The sequence below is a fragment of the Cetorhinus maximus genome, chromosome 25, assembly GCF_964194155.1.
Source record: "Cetorhinus maximus chromosome 25, sCetMax3.hap1.1, whole genome shotgun sequence".
Lineage (NCBI taxonomy): Eukaryota > Metazoa > Chordata > Chondrichthyes > Lamniformes > Cetorhinidae > Cetorhinus > Cetorhinus maximus.
Genome location: NC_135903.1, coordinates 36,562,130 through 36,588,627, shown reverse-complemented (window position 1 = coordinate 36,588,627; position 26,498 = coordinate 36,562,130). Strand labels below are relative to the sequence as shown.

General features: G+C 41.0%; 1 protein-coding gene across 1 annotated transcript in view; it reads left to right on the top strand.

Annotated features, from left to right (window-relative positions):
• Positions 1-4,839: 4,839 nt before the first annotated feature.
• Positions 4,840-26,498, top strand: part of LOC144668059 (26S proteasome non-ATPase regulatory subunit 11) — a 100,444-nt gene continuing 78,785 nt past the window's right edge. The window contains exon 1 of the mRNA XM_078529819.1: positions 4,840-4,999. Within this exon, the coding sequence (XP_078385945.1) occupies positions 4,906-4,999 (94 nt within the window). The 5' untranslated portion in view covers positions 4,840-4,905. The remainder of the gene's footprint in view (positions 5,000-26,498) is intronic.

Here is a 26,498-nt window from a genome sequence, read left to right as displayed (position 1 = left end):
GGCTCAGAGTTGATGAGCTGGAGTGCAAGCTATGGACACTGCAACACATAAGAGAAGGGGGGAGTTATCTGGACACTGTTTCAGGAGACAGTCACACCCCTTAGATTAATTACATCAAGTTTGGACCATGGTCAGGGACAGGAGGGTGTGACTGTGACTGAGGCAGGTAGTGGGGATCCAAAATTTAGCTTTGGAGGAGTCTCAGGCAGTGCCCTTTTCCAATAAGTACAAGGTTCTTGCTCCCAGTGTGGAAGAGGGCACAGACTGCAGGGAGGATGAGCGAACTGACCACAGCAGTGTGGTACAGAGCACCATTCAAGAGGGGGGGCGGGAGAAAAAAGAAATGTAGTAGTAATAGGGGATAGCATAGTTAGGGGAACAGATAGAGTTGTCTGCAGCAAAGACAGAGTCCCAAAGGCTGTGTTGCCTACCAGGTGCCAAGGTTAAGGACATCTCTTCTGGGCTGGAGAGGAACTTGGAGTGGGAGGGGAAGGATCCAGTTGTCGTGGTCCACGTAGGTACCAACGACATAGGTGAGACTATGAAAGAGGTTCTGCTGAGGGACTACAGGCAGCTGGGGGCTAAATTAAAAAGCAGAACCACTAAGGCAATAATCTCCAGGTTACTACCAGAGCCACGTGCAAATTGGCATGGGGTAAATAAGATTAGAGAGGCAAATGCGTGGCTCAAAGATTGGTGCGGGAGAAATGGGTTCCAATTCATGGGACACTGGCATCACTACTGGAGAAGGAGGGAGCTGTTCCATTGGGATGGGCTTCATTTGAATCATACTGCGACCAGTGTCCTGGCGATTTGTACAACTAGAGTTGTAGATAGGACTTTAAACTAATTAGTGTGTGGGAGGGGGGTGGGGGGGTGGGGGTTCAATTGAAGTGGGGGTTCAATTAAAGGGAAGTTTAAAAATTTTTTTAAAAATGAGAGAGCAGAGGTGCAGGGTAGTGAAGAGGTGAACGATAATCAAAGTGTGACAGGAAGGGGCAGAAAGTATAAACAGGAGTGTTCAGCAGAAATCAAAACCAGAATGAGCAATAATGGTAAAAAGTCAAAGTTTAAGGCTCTTTATCTGAATGCACGCAGCATTTGTAATGAGATGGATGAGTTGACGGCACAAATAGAAACAAATGAATATGACTTGAAAGCAATTACAGAGACATGGTTGCAGGGTGACCAAGACTAGGAACTCAATGTTCAAGGCTATTCAACGTTCTGGAAAAATAAGCAAAAAGGAAAAGGAGGTGGGGTAGCTTTGTTAATAAAGGAAGGTATCAGCGGGGTGGTGAGTAGTGATATAGGTGCAATAGATCTTGATGTGGAATCTGTCTGGGTGGAAATAAAGAATAGCAAGGGGAAGAAGTCACGGGTGGGAGTCGTCTATAGGCCCCCGAAGAGTTGTCTCACTGTACGGCAAAGTATAAATGGGGAAATAATGGGGGCATGTAAGAAGGGTGCTACAATTGTCCTGGGTGATTTTAATCTGCATATTGACTGGACAAATCAGATTGGCAGGGGTAACGTGGAAGACAAATTCGTAGCGTGCATCAGGGATTGTTTCTTAGAGCAATTGGTTGCAGAACCTACCCAGGAACAGGCTATTTTAGATCTAGTAATGTGTAATGAGGTGGGATTAATAAGAGATATTGTAGTTAAGGATCCTCTAGCGGGTAGCGATCACAACACAGTAGGATCTCAAATTCAGTTTGAGGGCGAGCAACTTGGGTCCGAAACCAGTGTCCTCAACTTAAAGAGTTGTCTAAAGTAGGCTGGGAAAATAGACTAAGGGGAAGGTCAGTGGATGAGCAGTGGCAGACATTTAAGCAGATATTTCATAACGCTCAGCAAAAATTTATCCCGGTCGAAAAAAAGGACTCGATGAGAAGGTTGAACCACCCGTGGTTAACAAAGGTGGTCAAGGAGAATATCCAATCAAAAAGTAAGGCATACAAAGCAGCAAAAACCAGTGGTAGGCCAGATTATTTGGAATTTTTTAGGAACCAGCAGTGGATGACTAAAAAGCTAATAAAGAGGGAGGAAATTGATTCTGAAAGTAAATTGACAAGAAATATAAAAAAACCAGCAAGAGCTTCTACGGGTATATAAAAAGAAAGAGAGTAGCTAAAATGAGCATGGGATCCTTGGAGGATGCAACTGGAGAATTGATAATGGGGAACAGGGAAATGGCAGATAATTGAAACCAATAGCTTGCATCGGTCTTCATAGTCGAGGATACTATAAACATGCCAAAGGTATCAGATAAACAAGGAAACATCTTGTAACAGTCTCTATTACGAGGGACAAAGTATTTGACAAACTAATGGGACTAAAGGCAGACAAGTTGCTAGGGCCTGATGGCCTGCATCCAAGGGGTTTAAAGGGAGTGGCTGCAGAGATAGTGGAGGCATTGGTCAAAATATTCCAGAACTCACTGGATTCCAGGAGAGCCCCAGCGGACTGGAAAACCGCTAATGTGATGCCCCTGTTCAAGAATGGAGGTAGACAAAAAGCAGGAAACTATAGGCCAGTTAACCTAATATCTGTCGTTGGGAAAATGCTAGAGTCCATTATTAAGGAAGAAATAGCAGGACACTTAGAAAAGCTTAACGCAATCAAACTGAGTCAACATGGTTTTGTGAAAGGGAAATCATGTTTGACAACTTTAGAGTGCTTTGAGGATATAACAAACAGAGTTGTTAAAGGGGAACCAGTGGATGTAGTGTATCTGGAATCCCCAGAAGGCATTCAGTAAGGTGCCACATAAAAGGTTAATGCACAAGATAGGAACTCATGGTATTGTGGGTAATGTATTAGCATGGATTGAGGATTGGTTAACACACAGAAAACAGAGAGTCGGGGTTAATGGGTCTTTTTCAGGCTGGAAAGACGTAACTAGCGGAGTGCCACAAGGAGCAGTCCTAGAGCCGCAATTATTTACTATCTATATTAGTGACTTGGAGGAGGAGGCAGAGTGCAATGTATCCAAATTTGCTGGCGATATAAAAATAAGTGGGAGGGCATGTTGTGATGAGCACATAAGGAATCTGCAAGGGGATATAGATAGGTTGAGTGAGTGGCAAAAAACTTGGCAGATGGAGTTTAATGTAGGAAAGTGTGAGGTCATGCACTTTGATAGGAAGAATCAAAAGGCAGACTATTATTTAAATGGAAAGAGACTCCAAAAAAGTGCAGTACAGAGGGATCTGGGTGTTCTTGTGCATGAAACACAAAAAGTTAGCATGCAGGTGCAGTAAGTAATTAAGAAGGCAAATGGAATTTTGGCCTGTATTGCTAAAGGGTTGAAGTTTAAAAATATGTAAGTCTTGTTATAACTGTTGGTGAAGCCGCACCTGGAGTACTTAGTTCAGTTTTGGTTGCCATAATTAAGAAAGGATATACTGGCATTGGAGGCAGTTCAAAAGAGATTCCCTAGGCTGATTCCTGGGATGAATGGGTTGACTTATCAAGAACGGCTAAACAGGTTAGGCCTTCATTCATTAGAGTTTAGAAGGATGAGCATTGATCTTATTGAAACGTACAAGATTCTGAGGGGGCTTGACAGGGTAGATGTTGAGAAGATGTTTCCACTATTGGGGGAATTACAAACTAGGGGACATAGTTACAGAATAAGGGAACACTTATTTAAAACTGAGATGCGAAGGAATTTCTTCTCTCAGAGGGTAGCGAATGTCTGGAATTCTCTACCCCAGAGAGTTGTGGAGGCTAAATCACTGAAAGTATGTAAAGGGAAGGTGGATAGATTTTTGAAATATCAGGGAGTTGAGGGCTCTGAGGAGCTGGCAGGAAAGAGGAGTTGAGGCCTGGGGCAGGTCAGCCATGACCTTATTGAATGGCAAGGCAGGTTTGAGGAGTCGAATAGCCTACTCCTGCTCCTATTTCTTACGTTCTTACGTTCAGCCTAAAAGGCCATCTATCTGAAAAGTTAATTTTCTTTCTTTCTACACAAATGCTGACTGACCTATTGAGTGTTTCCAGCATTTTCTGTTTTTAATTTCAGATTTCTAGAATCCTCTGTATATTGCTTTTGTTTTTATATACAAACTTTTCAAAAATGTAAAATATACAGAATTATTTCATTTACCCGATAATTTTGCTCCTTGGTTGGTTGCAGTAGTGTCCAGGAAATTATTCCCTAATTCATGGAGATTCCAAGACATTCTTACTGGGCTGTAAGCTGTATTGTACTGTCAGGACATATTTCATCTTTGCTTCTTGACTTACTTTGTTACCAACAATTAAGGACTGGGACAATCTTCCAGAAACCTTAATCTCCATGTCCTCTAAGGATTCATTGAAGAAATATTTGTGGAACTTTTAAAAAAAATTAATGTGACCATCGACTGCACTCATTGTGCACCTCCTATGAAAATTCCCTAGTCGAAACCTTGCTCTTACCAACTCTCAAAGAATTCAAAATAGCAATTAAACTCTTTCTCGCATTCTAAATCTAAACAATCAATGAGGATAGAATAAATTGAGAGGCAGTGCAATATGCAGGATCTTTCACAATAGAAAGGTGTGGAAACAACAAGTGCCAATGTTTCTCGTTTCTTATCTGTCATTGTTTCCCATTCTGCCTTATGCACAAGGGGAAAAACTACATTACCCACAATGCCATCTAGTCACAGCGCGCATGCTCCAAGAGTGTGTCGTCACCTGCAGCGTAACCTACCTTACTAGTCGGAAGTGCCATTCCGACCACGCCCTTCCCTCACGCCGATTGGATAGTTGTACGCGATGACATCAACGGTCGAATGGCTAAATGGGTGCTGCCGCTGTCAGTCAGATGACGTTGGGCCGGCGAGGGGTGGAGTTCGGTTGCGCCGTGGAGGGGGGAGGGAGTTGATGTGATTGTCGGTGAGGAAAAAAAAGATGGCGGTGGCGGCGGCATTAGTGGAGTTCCAGCGCGCTCAGTCCTTAGTCAGCACCGACCGGAACGCCTCCATAGACATCCTGCACAGTATCGGTAAGTGAGAGCGGTCGAGGCCCCGCGCCTAGCGAGCCGCGAGTGGCGGCAGGAGGGCCGGCCGACAGGCGCCCAGGAGCGCGGGGAGTAACGCTGCTGACTCACTGTGAGAGTGCGGGGCCGGGCCGGGCCTAGTCCACACTCACCCTCTCTCCACTGTCCCCACACCGGGGCAGCAGCGGGGGGGGAGGGCAACAGCCAGGCCCCGGAGGCTCACAACAAGCGGCAGGTCGCCCCATAATTGCAGCCGAGCAAGGGGAGCCGGATCCGCAGGCGGATGAATGGAGAGTCCGGCAGAGAAAGGTTTGAAATTGTCGGGCTCCCCCAGAGTATGGCTCCCAGCTTCGCACATGATTCTCCCACTGTTACTACCGGCAGAAAAAAAAACAAGTCACTTCCAAAGAACCTATCGTGGGTTGAGGGGCAACGGGCAGAAATCTTGACCTCCAACGAGGAATCGCCCCAAAAAAATTATGCTGGATTAAGAAGACAGCGTTTGGGAAAGGAGAAAGTAAACCAAAAGATCAAAGCACTGGAGTGGGCAGGTAGTCAAGGGAGACCTAATGCCGAGAAAGGGGATTAGCAACAGTGAGCCAATTTACTGAGTCATAGTAGCAATAGGCAGACATATCACCTATGATAAGTCTATGGGAGTGAACGGGGGCAGGTTAGAAAGTAGTACTATTGGACAGGGAAACACACAATCGTTTAGTCAGGAGTTACCCAGGGTGTCCGAATCAGTTTGTAGAGGGTTCTGGTAACTAATTTCTTTGACAATTGAACACTCTGGTGCATGTTGCTCAACTAACTGAGCTAATATGAAGGCAGCATAGTTTCCTGGTCTATATCAGTTTTACAATCAGGGATGTGATAATTATGTAAATGAAGTACAGCTCTGAGAATTACCCACTCAAACTACTTTTTCGAGCATTCATAAGGGAGAACTGAGCACTAGATCCTAGTTGGGGAAAGAAAAATGCTCTGTCAACTTGAAGGTAGGGAAGGTAGGCCAGACCAGAACAGATCAACTGGTGTTTGGGAAAGATTTTACAAGTGAATGACATGATTGAACAATGTTCAGAGTGCATACACTAATGACATGCATAATTATGTTGAACTAAAATTGAATTACACTCTTTATCCTCTGCTTATGAATTTGGTGTTTTAATAACCTGAAAGAGATTGCATTACTTTTTTGCACTGGTTATCAAGTTTTCTGTAGCACAGGCACCTATTTTTTAAGATTCATAGCACATATCTACATATACAACTTGATTACATCTGCATTTTGAAACTCGGGTATTTTCTGCTCCATTGTCTGGGTGGTATTCTTGTAGAATTTGAAGGTGTAAATAGTTGAAACTATCACTTGGTTCCTGTTTGAGTGAGTGATTCATGGTAAGGATCTGATTCATAGTAGGGAATCCAATCGGGTGAGTGCCTGATTCACCCTCATCAATCAGGAATAGTGTCTCTTCAAGTGAGACACGTGTATTTACAGTGAATATTTTAAGTAAATTAAAAATAAATTCCAGGAAATAGTCATGTCAGGCAGCATTTGAACGGTGAATGCATCACATAGGACACTTCATCAGATACATATTAAATGTCCTTTCTGCTTTTGGATACTTGGTTTGTTGAAAAATGTTGACATAGGACAAGTGTTGAGAATTTGAAATCTATTAATAGCCTATTAACGTTATTAAATGTTGTAATTTGATATGTTGCAGATGTTCAGCATGAGATCTAAACTTTACTACTAGACCATAAGTTGTCTGTAATGCCCCTATAGTGCAGAACTGTATCTCTTTCAGCCTAGTTCTGTAGGGTTTTTTAAAATCTTTTTAACTTTTTTCGTTTTGAGAAGTTCTGTACTGACTTAGCAATTCGGCATTAACTGATGCTGATTGGAAGATACTTGAATGTAAGTTAAGTTAAGGTTTTTTAATATCAGTGACTGTTTTGGCATTTGGCAACTACCGTTTTAATATATTCTTAACAAATTTTGAGCCTACTTTTAAGTCTCTTTTGTTGTCGAGGTTTCACATTGCCCAACAGTTAAGTAACCTGTAGTATCATCTTTAACAATAATGTAGAGAGAGAGTGTCTCAGAGTGGAAGAGCAGTTTAGTCAGGGGTCACATGTGATTAGCAATAAGACACCAAATGCATTAGGAAGACAATAAACTGGCTTCTGAATGTGGCCGTGAGAATGTTCTTTCCTTATTGACTGTCCAGTTGAACAATTCCACAGCTCAAGACTATTTGGCTATGCTTGGAAGCATTACACTTTTTATCATCTTGACTCACTGAAATTCTGGAAGGAACTTCTTTGGTTGTCACAAAAGACAAACTTTTTTTGTGTGCTATTCTTTGGTGACATTAACAGTAGAGCCACATCCAAAGGTAAAGAGAGGGTTATGTAAGCTCTTTGTCAGTTTTGTCTGCTGTTCTGTACTTAGTTTGAGATTGCAGTCTGTTGTACTCTGCTTGGAAAATAAACTACTCAATTGTATGTGTGCAACACTTGTTTAATAGATTAGATTTTGCTAGAAGGCTTTTTATTGATACAGTGGAATCGATCTTCAAGACCTTATAGGATTTGTAATGAAAACTTTTTAATTTACTTATGTAGCTGTATAACTGAAAAGTCAAAAGCTCATGTATCCAATTGAAAGGTTATTATGAGAAACGAAAAGTACTTCCCACATGTCTCACTAATTTATTGCAATAGCAAAGGGTGTTTACATGGTGCATTTAAGGTAATAAAACATCTCATGGTGCTTCACAGGAGTATTATAAAATTTAATTTGACACTGAACTACATGTAGAAATTTTATGGCAGCTGACCAAAAGTTTGGCCAGAGGGGTACATTTTAAATGTATCTTTGAGGATGGAGAGGCTTTAAGGAGGAAATTGGAGCTTAGGATATTGGGAACTGAAGGAGACCAGTATCAGAGGAACACACATATCTTGGAGGGTTGTGGGGCTGGAAGAGATTCGAGAGCTAGGGAGGGGTAAGGTTATGGAGGGAATTGAAAACAAGGATGAGAATTTTAAAATCGAGACGTTGCCAAGAGCCAATGTAGATCAGTGGACAGGGGTGATGGATGAATGGGACTTGGTGCTAGTTAGGATACGTGCCGCAGACTTTTGGATGACCATGAGTTTACAGAGGGTATAAGATGGGAGGCAGGCCAGGAGTACATTGCCATAGTCAAATCTAGAATTAACAAAGACATGGATGAGGGTGTCAGCAGAATTTAAGGTGAGGCGGGGCAGCCGGACAATGTTACGGAGGTGCAAATAGGTGGTCTGTCATAATTCAGTTATTTCAATACATTCCCTTGATTGGCATATAATGTGTTACTGAATTCAAAATATTCTCTCCGCAACTGCACTTTAAAGAGAAAAATTGTCATTGAACAGCATTGTGTACAATTCAAGTGGAATCAGTGTGAAAATTTCACTCGCACATCAAATTCCTGCTTCAGTTCTATAGCATTTGAAGCAGGTTACATAAATATTAATTGCACACTTTACTTTTCAAGTGTGTTGATTTTCATTACGCTTTGCAGTATGGTCTCAAAATTGTTTTTGTGATGTATATTGTCATGTCAACCTGAAAAATACAAGCATATAGATTAAAACCATGATGCTGGTGTTATTGACAAATTTATTTCTGATTTGAGCTCTTGGTCCTGAAATCTTGGCAAAGTAAGTTTTTCTTTTTTATATCTGTATTTAACTGTGAATTCTGTAATTGATACAAACTGTTTTAACTCTTTTGTGAATGCATTCAATTCTTGATCGTCATTTCTGTTGCGCTAAGATGGAGTTAAGAAATCTAAATAGCACAGTTTAGTGGAAGTTTTAGCATTTTAAAAATTAAATGACGTTGCTTTCATTAAGATGGGAAGTGAGTATTGTAATTCATTGTCAGTCTTCAAATAAATGTGAAAGAAATGTATTATAATTGTGTTTAAAAATGCATCGCTCCACAAATAGTACAAAATCTCCCTGATGGCTGGCTCAGTGAGTGTATCAAGTGAGCAATAGAATCAAACAAAGCACGCAGGTCCTGATTTGATTGCTGTTTTCCGAGTTAACTAATCTCAGCAACAGGAGTGCTTCAGTTAACCTTTATTAGAATAAGAAAAATTGGGTCATGTTCCTGCTCCTGATCACCATCCTGTGACGACTCCTGGAAATGTATTTGGGTAGAAATAATGGACACACATGGATGTCATAACGTGGAAACAGGCTATTCCACTCAAGTAGTCAGTGTTGGCAAGCAAATAGTTCTAAAGGCGAGGGAGGTTTAGGCTTGACTGAAGTGCCCCCTTCTCACCTTCAATAGTTAGAGGTTGCTGGCACTCTGTCAAGGCTCACATGCAGAAAATGTCACTTGGGTTAGATGCTGTGAAGCTGTAATTCTAATGAGAAGCAGCTGTCAGCAGGCAATGAGAGGAAGCTGAGAAAATGTAGAAGGCAAAGTAATTTTGAAATTGAAACCCCATTACCAGCGCATTTTGTTATAAAATAATTTTCAGTCAGTTACTAACAAAAAAACATTTTTCCTCTGTTCATTTAAATGATGGGCACTAATGAAGAGATCATGGTTGCCAAGTTTGACACTGCGGGAGAACAGCATTTGCAGTTGACGCTGAAGCGTATCTTGATTATATTCAGTGTCGCGCGTCGGGCTTAATACCTATTTCAAAACTGGGCCCCAACAAAAAAGAATTATGATTATCCAGTTAATAGTTTTGATATATTCACAAATTTTGAGGCTATTTTAGATGAACGGTCACCAATCTCTTACAAATATGTACATTTCCCTACATGTTTTACAAAATAGTACATTTTGATTTTGCACTGATACATCCAGACTTCTTGATGTGATTGCTATGGATCAGTTCTTTGGATCGGTTGATTAGTTGGGTCCAAGTAAGAGGAAGCTGACTTACTGGTGGTTGTGGTGCTTGGTGTCAGTGCTACTCTTGGCCAGGGTTGGGATGCTGTTATCCCAGTCCCGGGCAAAGACGCCACATGTTTATTTGTGGGTGGAACTGCACTTCATCACAGTAGAGGAGATACCTTGTGGTTTGTAACCAGTTAGCCAGCCTACTGTTTGCCGGGCACTCTTGGGTGCTCCTTTATAAATTGAAAACCTGTTGATTTTAAAGATAAAAAGCAATAAGAGCTGTGCATGTTCAAAATATGAAACAAAAGCAGAAATGCTGGTTACTCTCAATAGTCTGCACCTGTGAAGAAAGCTGTTCATCAGAATACCTTTATGTAAGCTCATCTGTTCTCCCCACAGGTGTTGACTGGCATGCTGAATCTTTCAATCATTTTCTTTTTGCTTCTTACGAAGGTTAGGATAGTTGCCCTCTGGTATAGGTCCATGAATGAAAGTTAATTTGGTAGAAAGGTAAAACCTCTGGGAGGCTAATTAGTGGTCGTGCTAGAAAATACCTTCAATTCAAAACTTGATTTCCACAGTTTGCTTCAATTGGCGCCTACTCATGCAGTCCAAAATTCAGGAATTGGGAATTGTGTTGGGAGTTTAAAATGATCATTACGAATGGAAAATGTATGATGAATGGAATCCTAAGATTTTCTTTTATTTGTCTGTCTCCAACTTTACTGTTAGCTTGTAGGTACATGTCTTTGTCCATAACTTGTGCACTTGCTGATCTTTTAAATACTGTATGACTGTACTTGGTTGAGCATACCTGGAGGTGTAATGGTGGGTGACTCCCTAACTCGAGAATCTTGGGTGGAGCAATTTTTACACATCTCTTGTTACATGGTCTTTTCATCTGAACAGTGCCTGAATTCCACACTCGTGCATTGTTGGTCCAGTGTAGCTGTGAGTGTTTTTTGAGGGACATACACATAGGCTAGTTAAGGTGGGGAACATAACATGTATGTCAGTTAAGGTGTGCCTAATAACATTGTATAGAATATAAAGTAAACCCAGATTATCAAGATAGGTGAACATAAATGGAAGTGAGTAAAAGTCACAATTATCAGTAAAGTCTTCTTCACTGAGTGATAAATACATTGCATAATCTCCTAAACAAGATAACAGAAGTGAACAAAAACAGAATTACCTGGAAAAACTCAGCAGGTCTGGCAGCATCGGTGGAGAAGAAAACAGTTGACGTTTCGAGTCCTCACGACCCTTCGGCAGAACTGGGACCCAGTTCTGCCGAAGGGTCATGAGGACTCGAAACGTCAACTGTTTTCTTCTCCACCGATGCTGCCAGACCTGCTGAGTTTTTCCAGGTAATTCTGTTTTTGTTTTGGATTTCCAGCATCCGCAGTAGCTTTTAGCTTTTTGTTTTTATAACAGAAGTGAAGGTGCCAGCCTTACCTGAACAGTAACATTCTTACCTCTGAGTAATAAGGTCATGGGTTCAAATCCCACTCCAGAGATTTGAGTGCATAACCCAGGCTAATTGTAATATTGCTTTACTGAAGGAGTGCTATACTGTCGGCGGGGGAGGGGCTCTTGTTTTGAAACCAAGGCCCTGTGTGCTTGCTCAGCTGGATGTATAATATTCTATGGCATTATTTGACAAGGAGTAGGGGAGTTCTCCTGGGGTCCTGGCCAGCATTTAGCCCTCAATCAACACAATTTGAAACCAATTCTCTAACCATTATCTTTCCTTTTTGTTCAGATAGTAACATAAATGACTAGATACGCTTTGTGCAAATTAGCTGCCCTGTTTCCTATATTACTTCATGTCATCATACTTCAAAAGTGCTTCATTGACTGTAAAGCTTTGGAGACATCCCAAGAGTATGAAAGGCACTATATAAATTCAAGCACTGTGACGCTGTTAGGGAGGAAGGGGTAATGAAATAAAGGAACGAGTTTCAATGGGTTAACTGGCTTTTTCTCATTCCTGACAATATTGACCATCTTTACTGTAACTTCCCCAGCATTATTGCATTCCACTGTAGTAACCTTAGATTGCTTGCATGACTGAAATGTCTATCATAGATCCCAATTCCAAGTGGCTTCCAAGCAATCTTTCTTGTGATTAGTTTTAATTACATCTTTAGACATTTTTATACCATCACAATATTTCAATACAAATTAAAGAAGCATTCTGACACATGCAGCATAATTTCTAATATGAGTAATGAATGATATAGCCTGCATGGGTATTAATGAAATACATTGTTCTATATACAAAAACCTGCCTATTTTGCATAATTCTTTGCCCATGTGCAGAATGGGTCTCCTTCAATTTCTTCCTTTTAAAAAAGTAAAAATGTTTGGTTTAAGAAAAGATTTGTCTTGGCGAATATCATTTCTTCTCCGAATAGAAGATGGGTGGAACACTGGTCAGCACAAGTTGGTATAAATTTTAAGAATGGCAGGAAAATCCCAAGATGGTCTGCTTCCTGGATATAATCTGCCCTGCGCCTCCAGGCACAGCTGCTGTTTGAAAGACTGCTCATTTCTGCTTCTTTAATGTTTTGCTGCAGTTTCCGCCCCCTCCCATTCCAATTTTCTTGTGACTTATCTCATTTGCTATTAATCTTTCTCTTATGTAAGGGAATTTCTGGATGATCTTGTAAGGCTTCTGCCATCTTTGTGAAGCCTTGTTCTAATTTATACAATCTAGTGGGGAGATCCCAGAAAATTGGAAGCACCACAAGTTGAGCAGGCAGAACCCTGCACCCAATACTCTGATCTGTGCTTCTATAGCTTGAGTCTCTGTCCCATGTGTGTGAGTAAAGCCTTGCAAGTTCAGACCTTCTGAGTAACCTTTTTAATAAACCTGTGCAAGGATTTGTTGCTATTTAAGAATGCAGTGCAAGTTGTGTGTTGATATGAAGGGATTCTTGCTCTGCATCAGCGCTAAGCTGAAAGAGGTCTGCCGTAACTCCAGAGCAAAACAGTGAGAGTCTCTCTACAGGGGCAGGACACTTCGCTTCAGGGAGGCAAAAGACTAGCGGTGTAAAACCAGGTTCTAGCTGGAGATAGAAACTTGAACTGCATCAGCTGGTCATGGTGTACAGTGGAACTGTTCCCTAGAATTGAAAATTCATGTAAAAGTATCTTTATTGCCTTTCTGCCCATATCCTGACTTGTGCAATGTCAATTTCATCCATCGTTCCTGTACCAGCTGACCTACATTCACTCCTAGTCAGGCAACGCTTCAATTCTTAATTCTTGTCCTGATCTCCAGACTTCTCCATGGCTTTGCCCCTTTATACCTTTGTAATCTGCTCAAGCCCTGCAACCTCCAAGATCTCTGCACTCCTCCAATTCAGGCCTCTTGCACATCTCTGATTTCCATTTTCACCATTGGTGCGCAACCTTTAGCTGCCTAGGTCCTAAATGCTGTAATTTGATTCTTAAGCACCTCTGCATTTCTGCCTCTCTCTCTTTTAAAGTATTCCTTTAAAGCTACCCCTCTGTCTAACTTTCGGTCCTCTGTCTTATGTGGCTCAGTGCTGGACTTCTTGTTAATACTCCTGTAAAGGCACCTTTATACAAGTTACATTTCTTCTTAGGTGGTCCCTTGGGACCGAGGATGACTTTTTTCCACTCCAGGGTAGGTGACTTAAAAAGTCCAATGCTGGATCTGCACACACTGTCACAGGTGGGGCAGGCAGTGTTTGATGAGGCAGGTAGGTGGGGTGCTCGGATTTTTGTACACTCCTTCCGCTGTTTGCGCTTGGCCTCCACCTGGGCCTGCCGAAAACGCTCAAAATGGTTGGCACTTTCGCAGATGCTTCTCTAGATTGGGCGGCCTCAAGCTAGAGGTTCCCACAGATTGGTGAAGATGTTGCATTTTTCAGGGAGGTCCCTGAAACATTTTCTCTGCCCTCCTGGGAACCGCTTGCTGTGACGAAGCTCAGAGTAGAGAGCTTGTTTTGGGAGTCTTATGTCAGGCATGTGGATGATGTAGCCTGCCCAACATAGCTGATTAACCATAACAAGTGCCTCAATACTGGGGATGTTGGCTTGAGAGAGAACGCTGATATTAGAGCGCCTATCCTGCCATTGAATTTGCAGGTTATGTGAATGTGTCGACGGTAGTTTGAAGCACGGCCCCTGAGTGTAATGTGCTATACTAATCCAATGAGTTCTTTGTTTTATTTGCCTGATGTTGGAAGTTTTTATGGCAGGGCTTCCCAAACTGGGGGTTGAGACACAGGATTCTGGGGCCGCGAGCTCTGCAGCAGCAATGACTGGTGTGGAGCCCTGATTGAATGTTAACAGCTGCGAGACCCCTTTACATCCTCATGTTTGTTTTAATGGTGGGCGTGGCCTAAATGGCCAATGCTTGAAGCCTGATTCCTGCCTCAGAAAACCAACTGAAAAGGTAAGTTCTTAAAAATATGTGAAAATTAAAAACTCTCCCACCCACCCACCCCACTCTCGTAGGTTTCCCGGCTCCCAGAGATCCTACTGATGGGTCATGGCAACTTCGAATACATGAATTGGGGTCCTAGTGGGGTGTCAGGTTGGCCCAAGGGCTTTGTTCTTTTATGTCTTATGGACTATGTCATGTTACTCTTCGCAACTTGATTGGCCACGATAAATTAGGTTTTAGTCACCATCGTTTGTTTATTTCTGAAATAGATTTGCCCAAGTTTTTAATAGAAGAAGGAATTTGTTAGTTTATAAATGTTTGAATATAATTGGGTCTGCAAAATATTTGAAACTGGCATCTTTCACAGCCTTTCCTTGTCCAAACCCCTTTCCAAAATTTGTGTAAATGGTCTAATGCGGGCATTGACATGTATTTAAATGGAATGTAATAATTGGAATTTCTTTCCAAAATGAATGTTATACTTATGAGTCTAGGTGTTCATTTACGCCTACTTTAGTTCAGTTGATAACTTCTGGTGGTATAATCAAGGCTTCACAATCTCACTCCCTCACATGATTGCTGAAATGCTCGAGTATATTATCTGTTGGAAATTTAGTTTCTTTGTACTGTTGGGGGGCACTTGGTCACTCCTTCAAGCAAGTTTTCTGGAATGCCATCAGCACTCAGCATTGAAAAATTTTAGTAGAATAAAAAAAAGTTAATTGGTTTCCTTTCCCCTGCCCAGCTTCAATCACCTTCCCAGTCAAGACTACGTGACCTTTCATTGTTTGAGCTATTTCTGTTGGTGAGTACTGTCGATTTTAACAAATTAAAGAATTCAGTTTCAGAAGTAATGCATGAAGTGGTGGTAATAGATTAGGAACTTCACTAAGTTTTATAATTAAAATCTCGTAATTGCATATGCAAATTCCAAATTTACAAGAAATACTTGAGTAAAGTCGCTGAAAGGAAGCTCAATGTACATTGAGGAGTTGAATCTTTAAAAACTTTGGTTGGATCATTAGTTTTAATTCATGGCATAATATTTTTACAGGCACCTTCTAGTGCTTGCTGATGGTTTTGAAAGTGGGTGGAAAGAGATTGAGTAGAGTTTTGGTCTAAAAACATAATTCCCTGCCTTATTTTTTAACAAAGTTCTTTATCTTGCTCTAAAAGAATAAAAATTTCAGAATGTGAATGTTTCACGGCAAGATTGGTGACCATTCCATAGGAAGATTTATAATTTGAGAGTAGGCAAGGATAAGTGTGATAGCAATCAAAGTATGGATGAGTGTTTTAGTGATGGTGAGTTGTGGCGAAAACAGATTTCTGTCACATGCAGTGTGAACAGAAGTCAAAATATTCTCATTTGATCTGGTGCTGTCACTATCAAGTTAATAAATTTTGACAAGTTTCAAACTGCTGCTGACATAAATAGTCAGTATTTAAGTTTAAACATCAGTGGATTTGAGTTAATGAAATTTCATGTAATTCACTCTAGTGGCCGGTTATTCTTGGAGCACATGGCACTTATAATGAAAGCAGTCACCACATTAAATGACTTAATTGGCATTAAGCTTACATATGTAAAATAGAAAAAATAACTTTCTATGCTGGAACACTGTTTCTCTGTCATCTAGAAATGACAGCTGTACTGCAGTTTAAACATATGACTGGCGCTTCAGACCCAGGGGTTAAAATTTATTTTTCAAAGGCTCATTTTGGGAAAAAAACCTGCCTCGCTTAATTTTGTCGAGGGCTACTTTTTGGTTTTCGGGGACTCCTTTTTCATTTTCACTAACTCCTTCATTAGGTGATGCAGTCATGTAGTGATGTTACCTTCCGTATTTGTGTTGAATTTTTTTGAGGATTTCCATCTTTAGTTATGATGGCACAAATTCCAAATGGAAAGAAAAATTCAAATTCTCAATAATTGTGTAAACTGTTCATAAGATTTTTTAAAATGGTTTCCTGACATTTTTGTGTCAATCAATCACTTTCTGTGTGTCATTACAGGATATTCTGAACCCTCCTCCTCATGTACAGGTGTAGGATGTGCAACCTAAGAGGTTGATGCTTCTTCAGAGGAGGTAGCTGATGATTGCCAACTCCTACCGTACTACGCCTGTACATGTGGCCTTCTCGCTTGTTTACCTGCTTTGTGCCACCTTGTTACAGCTGATTCTACAATGAAGGCAACGATCATTATGAAGTTATCAATAGTTTGTGCCTCGAGATTGATGCGCCAGTTACTCTTGATTCTGTTCATGAGGAAGAATGCCTTCTGTACTTCAACTGTGGCCAGTGGTATTACTTGTTTGATGTCAAGTAGATGGAAAAAGTGAGAGCGCTGTTCTTGTCTTTCTTTAAAGAATCCACTCTGGAAACTCTGCCATATGGTATTTTTGGGCTATGCTCTTCAGTCGGACCCACTCAGCCATTGCTCCACCAACCTTGTACCCATGGGATGCAAGCGTATCTTTGAAGTGTTCTAGCATTATTTTCACTTTGGGATTTCATAATCTTTTAGCTCCTGTAGCCAGTAATTTTTTGGCTCACGGCTCCAAGGACCTTGTTGGTTGACAATGAGCTAAATCACTCTTGCGGACATTCTTGTCACATTCTTGTGTCATGTCACACAGGACTTCTTGGACTGTGATAACACTGTCACTCGGATAGACTTACATCCTCTTCCTGGAAGAGAAAGAGGTGAGATAGCTCTTCCAAAACATCAGTATGCAGTATCAGATGGAGAAGGAACTTGTAGGAGGCGAACTTCTTTACCATTCCTCTTGCTTTAGAAGCATATTCTTTCTTGACCTCAGCCCACTGATCACGTCCTATGTTGTTTAGATGGGCAACAGTGGTGGGGTAGTCCCTGTCCAATGTCATGCGTGCTCGTTGCCTGTGATCAACCCAGTGAGTGCCCTCTACCCATGTTGGTCTGAGGATGGTTTCCTGTAGCATTTCACTGAGCTCCTGAAGATGATTGGGTGATTCTCTGTAGAATGATATGTTTGAGGTTAAGGGGTCATTGATCTTTCTGGTTAAGCAGCCGCCTCTGTAAGCATCTTTGGCAGGAAGCTCTAATCGATACAGCACACACTGGATTCCAATTAGCCACAGCATCTTGGCAGCCAGTTTTGCAAAGACCCCATCTCACTGGCCAAAGTTGACGCCAGCCTTATCCACACCAAAACCTATCAAGCTGTTCTTGCATCCTGGGATGCCCTTCTCCATGAAACGCAGTCTAGGCTTCCATCTGCTTTTGCACTCAATGTCCTGGATTCCAAAAAGCCTCATGTGGGATGCCATCATCTAGGTACTTGGTGTACGCCAACACTTTCTCCTTGCAGCTCCTGTTCGCGCTGCCATTTTTTAGAAGGATTACACCGTGTGCACATTTCACCCGTTGCAGCCCTGATGAATATCCTCAGCCAAAGAAGTGGGTGAAGGTATGCGTTTGTGTTGGGTTCCCATGTGTGTTTGCAAGATCCATGTCACATTGTTTCTCGAAACATACAAGAGAAGAAAAGTAGATAAACAGGAGCTCGTGCTTCACCAGATGGTAAATTTATGTCAAATAGCTTGACCACCCTCCCATATGCTTGTGCAGTCATTTTCACAACCCCCTAGACTATTGGCTCCATTTGAATGGTTTGATTTTTTTTCATGCATTGTAAGCTGCGTTGTGACTTGGGCTCTGGCTGTGTCGTAATGCCAGATATTTCTTTATGTTGGATGAGCTCGAAGGCACTTTTGAAGTTTCCATAGTACCAGTGGATTGCACAGGTTTCTATTGAATCAGAAAACACGCTATCATAATACTGATTCCATCTTGCTGTAATTTAAAATTAATGTTGGTTTTCCCTTTGTTTCCCTACTATTACTGTCAAGATTGGTCCAATGCGTTTGTGTAAAATCACCAAAGTGACCTCAGCATTTCAGCTTTTCAAGCAGTTAGTACATGTAATACAAGATGGTGTCCATAATAACCCAGCAAGGTCATGTTCTGTTATGTCCATCATAGGCTGGAAGGTTTCAGTAAGGGGACAAGGGTGTCACCACCCATGAGCTAAGGTTGCTTGCCACCAGAAAAGTGTCTGTTCATCACCTAAATGCAACTCCCAATTTAGAATAACCTAAGATTTGATTCATCTCAAATTCTAACTATCTGACACAATGAAACAGTAGACAGACAAGCATAAAAAACAATTTAAATAAGTTAGTAACAGACCAAATGAATTTCTGTGTGGTTCATCATTTCTCGTTTGTCATTGCCTCACCACCCACCACCACTAGAGGATTAGTGAAATTAAAATGGGATGGACCTTCTCTCCGCTGATAGCTGCCCTTTAAGGCATTCTTAGTACAGGCAGCTCCCCTGGGGTCTGCTGCTCCCCTCATTAATGGCTTTCTGGCTGCCGCCCCCATCCTTTTTCTTTTCTGCTTCTTGGCTCCCTGGTGGACATCGGACCGGTCAGATTCATCATCCACGATAACTGCTGTTCACCATGCAATCACAGCTTCCCTCCCTCCTGTCCTTGCTGCTCCTCCAATCTTAGATTCTGTCTCTGGGGGAGCAGAAGGGAGGGAACCTGTGATTGTTGGAGCTGGAGCAGTAGACATGGGAGAGACCGAATCTGTGATTAGAGGAGTATCTCTTCACAGATTCTGTCTCTCCCGTGCACATTGCTCCTCCAGTCAACCTTTCTATTATTTTCTCACTCCCACTGAGATTCCTGCACCTGCAGCTATTCAGCCTCATTTGGATTATGGAGGAGCTCTAATGTAGATAAGTTTTTGTCATTGTATTCTTTGATTTTTCGTGGACTATTTGAGAGATTTCAAGGGTGAATTTGCCCGCTGCCCCCATGTATTTTGAACCATATTCGGGTCCTCCCACTTCAACATCATCTTCATTTGCATTCCATAATTTGTCTCCCCATTGTCGTATGGTTTACTTTGTTCTCTTATAAAACACTGTGGGGTATTTATTATGTGAAAGGTGCTATCTATGATTGTAAATTTTTGTTACTCAAGCATTCGGGCAACTAGACAGCTGTATGTAACATTAATAGAAGCTTCATTTGCCAGCTTGGGTGGATGCATAAGATCCCATGGCCCTATTTTTGAAGAAAAGCAGAGGAGTTATACCTGGGGGCCTGACTAATATTTACCCTCAATCGAAATCACAAAAAACTCTTAATCTGGTCATTATCACTTTGTGGGATTTTTCTGAGTGCACACTACAACAGTGACCACACTTCAAGAAAATACTTCATTGGCTGTAAAGAGCTTTGAACTTCCAGTGATCATGAAAAGCACTATATAGATGCAACTATTTCACCCGGAAACTTATAAAATAAGAATGTAAAGTCTTCTGTTTTTGGTTTAGATTTCCATTCCTATGTACATAAGCCTCAACTATGAAGGAAACAGAGGCATTTGCTGTGAACCTCACTGTCTCTACCTCTTTCTTCTTTAAACACTTCCTGAAATTTACCTCGTAATCGAACTTCTGCCTAATATGTGGCCTGGTATCAAATTTTGTTTGATAACTCTCCTGTAAAGCACCTCGGGGTGTTTAATTACATCAAATGTAGCTGAGGCATATACCATTGATGTATTTAGGGCAAAATAGATGGACATGAGGGAGAGGGGAATAGAAACTATATACGTTAATCGAATTAAATGAAATCGGGTGAGAGGAGGCTTGTTATGTTGATTTCTGTATGAAGCATAACATTGGCATAGGCAAGTTGAGCTGAGTAGCAGTAAATTGAGATTTATTTTTCAGCCTTTGAATGAAGTAAATTACTTATTCTTAATTGTACTTTCAGTTGTATGTATAGCCATATTAATAGCAGTTGTAATATATTTTGTATATAAAACTGTTAACATTTCCAATTCAATTTTGCTGTCACCTTCCACAATGGTTCTTTGATAGCACCATGCAAAAAATAGTGATAAAATTGGTTGAAATCGTTGCCCTTAGATTCTATACTGTTCCACAATCCTGCCATACTATTCTATTGTGCAGGCCTACTTCTATCCTGGGAGCCTGAAACTCACATTTTCTCCTCCTCCCCAGGGCCTTTTTCTTGCAGCCTGGTACACTGATAATGTGCTGAGCTTCCTATTCTTGTTTCCTTCCAAATTAACAGTATTTCACAGACTCATATTTTCTTTTCAGCTTTTGTTGTTACCTGCACTTCAGCACATCCTGTCAGAGTAACAGAGATGAACCTCAAAGATCACAGACCATGTTGGGCCATTTAGGACAGAGGTGAAAGGGAGTTCCTTTATTCAAGAAGTCACAAATCTTTGGAATTCTCTATCATAGAGGGTTCTGGATGCTCATTCGTTTGAGTATATTCAAGTTAGAAGTCCATAGGTTTATGGATGCCACGGGAATCCAGGGATATGAGGATAGTGTGGGAAGATGGAATTGAAGTAGAATCAGTCATGATACTGGTTTTTTGTTAACCCAAGGGATGTGGGTGTCGCTGGCAGGACGAACATTTGTTGCCCATCCCTAAATGCCCTTGAACGGAGTGGTTGGTTAGGCCATTTCAGAGGCAGTTACAAGTCAACTACATTGCTGTGAGCCTGGAGCCACATGTAGGCCAGGCTGGGTAAGGATGGCAGATTTCCTTCCCACAAGGGCACTGTGAACCAGATGGGTTTTCACAACAATCCATGATAGTTCCAAGCTCAAGTTTTATATTCCAGATCTTTATTGATTGAATTGAAATTCCATCAGCTGCCGGGGTGGGATTTGAACCCATGCCCCCAGATCACTAACCTGGATTACTAGCCCAATGATATTACCACTACATCATCTTCCCCCAGGGGGAGACAGCCTTGAGAGCTTGGATGGCTGAATGATTACCCCCGATCCTATTTCTTCTGCCTCCCTATGAGCAAATAAACAGATTTTGCAAACCCGTCCTCCTGCAGTAACCGTTTGCCATAATCCCCACGTTGGCAGGACACTGGGCACCTCTGGGTGGCCTCTGCAGGAGGAAACTGAGCAGCCTTTTTTTTAGGGGAGACACAATTTTTTTGGCCCATGTGAGCAGCACCATAGTAGATGAGCTGGTCACTAATAACCCCCTTACCTTTGTCACAGTTATTTGAAATAACAGTGTTTTAGAAGGCTCAATGGATATTTAGGTTTTACTGTTGTGCATTAAAATATAGGCGTCTGTGTTCTATGATCTATTGAACAAAGCTCGAATGAGGAATCTAGCTTTTAATCACTGTATAAGTTTCCAGTCCAGTAATGGTACACATTGGTTGAGCAGTTAGCCTGCTTAATGTTCACACTTTTTTTCTATGTATTTTAGTAAATTCCATTTAATAACTGGTGCCTATCCAGTATCCTGAGAGCTGATTTATTTTATGTACATAAGATTTCTTTCAGTGATATTAGCAACGTATTACCTATTCAAAACAACAACATATGGAAGTGCAGATGTATAATACTTATTTATCATCATGCCTTATTTTACAAAAAGAGTTTTTATTTTGACTAATGGATGTTTGTGTTGTCATTTCTGCTCTGGGGCAGTGGCTCTCAAAATGTGTTTGGTGTGCTTCCTGGTGGTCATTGGGCTGATCCAGTCACAAGCTGGTATTCAGTGAGAAAAGTTTGACTGACTTTTGGCTCCATGTCGGCACATCTTGGACTCGCTGACGCAGCTTCGAAGCACCTGCTGCCATTCCCAACAATTTACAACTGTGAGATCAGATTTTCAACACTTGTGGGACTGAAAACAAAGAGGAGGAACTGGCTGAACATGGTGCTTGAAATCAGACTGAAGCTCTCCAACTTGGAACCAGATATCACCACATTGATGTCGCGTTAAAAAGTATTCTCCCCATTAATTCTGATGGATTTTTTGCAATGGCAATCGGATAGGGTAGGATCTGTAGATGGTCCGCGGGGCTTTTTGCTTCATCACTGTTCTATTGGACATCATGTAAGATTGGGACTCGGGCTGAGTGGAATGATTTTCAAATGACACTGGAAGTTTTGGCCAAGTATCACGGGGAGAAGTGAGCCTGCTAGAGCTGGGATGTACTCTAGAACTATCCCTGCCATGTTACATATCTGTGCCAGAAGTGCTGTGCTGTGATAAGGGTTGTATGGTGTCACTTGATTTTGTTAGTTAGTTCATGCGAAGTACCTTTTCTTTAGTTCAATGTATTAGTTGCCTGTTAAGTAAATTTTGATTTATGTTTTATTTATCTATATTTTGGTTTGTTACATGAAATCTTGTCCTTTGGTTATTTCCGTCAGTCACTGGTAACTCCATCTCTATTTAAAAGTTATCAGTCACTACGTGGTTTATAGCAATATCTGTGACTGTGGTGTAATTAAGGAGTATAGTGTAATTAAGTGGAGGTATTTTAGTCAATCAGTTCTTTGACCACTCTATATTCATCCATCAGAACGAGCTAATTGGATTGCAGAGTATTGTGTAGTGTCTTTTTGATTGATACTTTCCAGCAAACAGTTGCCCAGTTCTTAACATAAAGATTTGCGTGAATAAACACTCTGAATTTATCCATATAATCATAACAACTTTGAATCAGGTACATCACCCATATTGGAACACAACATTAGACCTTTGTGTTCCATGGCTCACTCGACCAATCCCCCAGCATTATCAAAGTATACACAGCAGACAAAGCAGGAATGCACCCACACATACTTTGGGGGGGGGGAGGGGAGAGGAAAGGAGGGGAAAAAGTGCATCTGTGTACAGAATTTCAATTCCTGACTATACTGGTTCCATGCTCCATCCACATTCCTCAGTGTTGAAACAGACCTCCTTGGGGTCCTTTTTAACATGTGAAACCTGAGCCCAAATCCAACTAGATATTTGCAGCCCTTCTTTCCCAAACGACTCCATTTCGCTTTCCTAGTAAGTGGATTGGCCCTTTGCCTAGAGTGCCAATCCAACTTGAACCCTAAATATGCCTTATTCCACCAGCAATTTTCAAGTACTGTTTTGGGATCAGCCTAACAGAAGCATTCATTCCCCATCCCAACCACTGGATTCTGTTCTGGAAAAAAAAAATTGCAGTTACAATTGGAAAAAGAAAGGGGACAACACAAATAATGTAGGAAAGAAGTCATGGTATAAGCTGAAAGGAATGGACCAGGAGGACCACTTTTACAACAGTTACATCCAAGTGGAATAGACTTTTTTTTAACTTTGCTGCTAATCCCTGTGTAAATGCATTCATTTAATTGTGATCTGTAATCTGTGAGCAATACCACAGGAGACCCATTAGTTAATTTTCTGCAGTTTGCTATGTACAAGGCCACAAATTGATACGCTAATTTTCAGTCAGGCTCGCAACATGGCACACTTGGGCTTGTTAGAAGCTACATATATTCATATGCAGGGGCTTCTGCAGACCAAAGGAACATGTCCAGGCATTGCATCTCTTCTGAGTTAAACAATAGTTCCCAGATGCATTCTCCATGGCAATGCCTCGGCCAATTAAAGTTGACTTGCCAACCAATTAGCACCCTTTTCTCATGCAGTATAAATTGTTGCTCCCTTTGATATTTGGCATTCTTGCATCTGTCCCGATGAATGCAAGATGAAAAGCTTTGACTGCATGTCTGTCTGTCTTCAGTGATACTCAAGTTCTGAGCTACTAAGTGACTATTTAACAACTAAATATTGCTGCAGGCCAGTTGCCCAAGTTCCCTAAAGACTGAAAGAAAACTGATTTGATCACGGGGGATATTGCAATAATCATGACAGACTTCAATCGTTATATAGGCTGGACAAACCAAATTGTCAAAAATAGCTTGGATGAACAGCTCATGAAATGCACTCAAGGCAGTCTTCTAGAACAATATCTCTAGGAATTAACAAGGGAACGGGCTATTAATTAGTAATCTAATAAAGAATTCTCTTGGGAAGAGTGATCATAATATGATAGAATTTCAAATTAAGTTTGAGAGTGATGTGGTTATGTCTGAAACTATGGTCTTGAATTTAAATCCAATTAGAGAGTTAGAAGAGAGTTGGCCGAAGTAGATTGGGAAGCCATGACAGATAAATGATGGCAACATTTAAAGAAATAACTCGGTGAGGAATTTAAAAAAGCTCCACTGGAAAAGTGGTGCAGCCATGCTTTGCCACTGGAGAAGTTAAGGATAGCATTAGATCAAAAGAAAAAGCTTACACATGCCAAAATGAGTAGTAAGACTGGAAGGTTGAGAAGATTTTAGAAATCAACAACGGATGATCCTGAAATTGATAAAGGAGGAGAAAATAGAATGAGTTAAGTAGTAAGAAATAAAAGCAGACTGTAAGATCTTTTACAAATATATAACAGAGGAGATTAGTTAAATTTGGCATGTGTCTCAGAGCGGCAGAAGCAGGAGAAATAGTAGGAATAAAGAAATGGCAGAGACATAAAACAAACATTGTTTCTGTCTTCAGAGGAGAAGACACGAAAAGCATATCATAAATTGTGGGAAACCAAGAGTAAAATAAGTGTGAGGAACTTCAAGGAATAAACATTATTCAATAAAAAGTCCAGAGAAATTAATGTACCTAAGACTGACAAACCCTCTGGACTTGATGCCTGTGCGCCCACAGGCTTTTAGGAGACGTAGCCATAGAGATCATGTACACACTGGTTTTGATCTTCTGGAATTTAGTGGGTTCCAGAATAGCTCCCATGGATTGGAATGGAGCAAATAATCATGCTGCTGAAGTAAAGAGAGACAGACAACAGGGAGCTAATGACCAGTTAGCTTGACATCAGTCATAGGGAAAATGCTTGAATCTACTATATTATTAAGAACATGGTAACAGGGTACTTAAATTATTTGGCAGAGTTAGCATGTCTTTGTGGAAGGAATCGTTTTTGACAAATTTTGAAAGTTTATAACTAGCACGTGTGGATGTCATATGTTTGGATATTCAGAAAGTATTTGATAAGGTGCCAGACAAGTTGTTATGCAAGTTTGGAGGTAATATATTAGAATGAATTGAGGATTGGTTAATGGGCAAAAATGGGCAAGAGAATAGGAATAAATACATCACTTTTGGGATGGCAAGGTGTAGCTAAGGAGTGGCATAAGGATTAGTGCCTGGGTCTCATCTATTTACAATCTATATCAATGAATTAGATGAAGGGACTGAGTTTAATATATCCCAATTTTGCTACAAATCTAGACAGAAATACCTGTAGAGGCTGCAAGGGAATATAGACCAGTAAGTAAGTGGGCAAGAAGCTAGGAGATGTATAATGTAGGAAAGTGTGAAATTATCCATTTTGGCTGGAAGAATGGAAAAACAAAAGTATTATTTGAAGGGTTAGAGATGAGTAACTGTTGATATTCAGAGGGATTTGTGGTCCTTGCACACAAATCATGGAAAGCTAATGTGCAAGTACGGTAAGCAATTAGGAAAGTAAATGATATGTTAGCCTTTATTGCAAAGGGGTTGGAGTATAAGAGTATGGAAGTCTTGCTCCAATTATAGAGGGCTTTGGTGAAATCACACCTGGAATACTGTACAGTTTTGGCCTCCTTGGCTAACAAAGGCTATACTTTCCTTGGGTGGGATGCAGCAATGGGTCATTAGCTTGATGAGAGCCAATCCTATGAGGGGAGATTGCTTAGAATGGGCTTTTATTCTGTAGAGTTTCTGAGAATGAGGTGATTTAATCAAAATGTGTAATATTTTGGGGCTTGACTTGGTAGATGCTGTTTCTCCTGGTTGGAGAGTCTAGGATTAGGTGGCATTGCCTCAGGATAATGGGCTGACCAATTAGGGCTGTGATGAGAATTTTCTTCACTCAGAAGGTTGTGAATTTTGGGAATTCTCTACCCCAGATAGCTGTGGATTTGCAGTTGATGAGTATATTCAAGACTGAGATTTGGTACTAGGGGATAAGGTGGAAAAGTAGAGTTGATGTAGAAATTCAGCCATGACCTTGTCGAATGGTGAAGTGCACTCGATGGGCCATATGGCCTACTCCTATTTCTTGTTATTTGGTAGTGGTGACGAGGACTGCTGAAGATGTAGCACAGAAAGCAAAGCTACTGCACTTAACACTGTCTCTATGATTGCGTAAGACCCTGTTTATAGTGCATCCCTTGT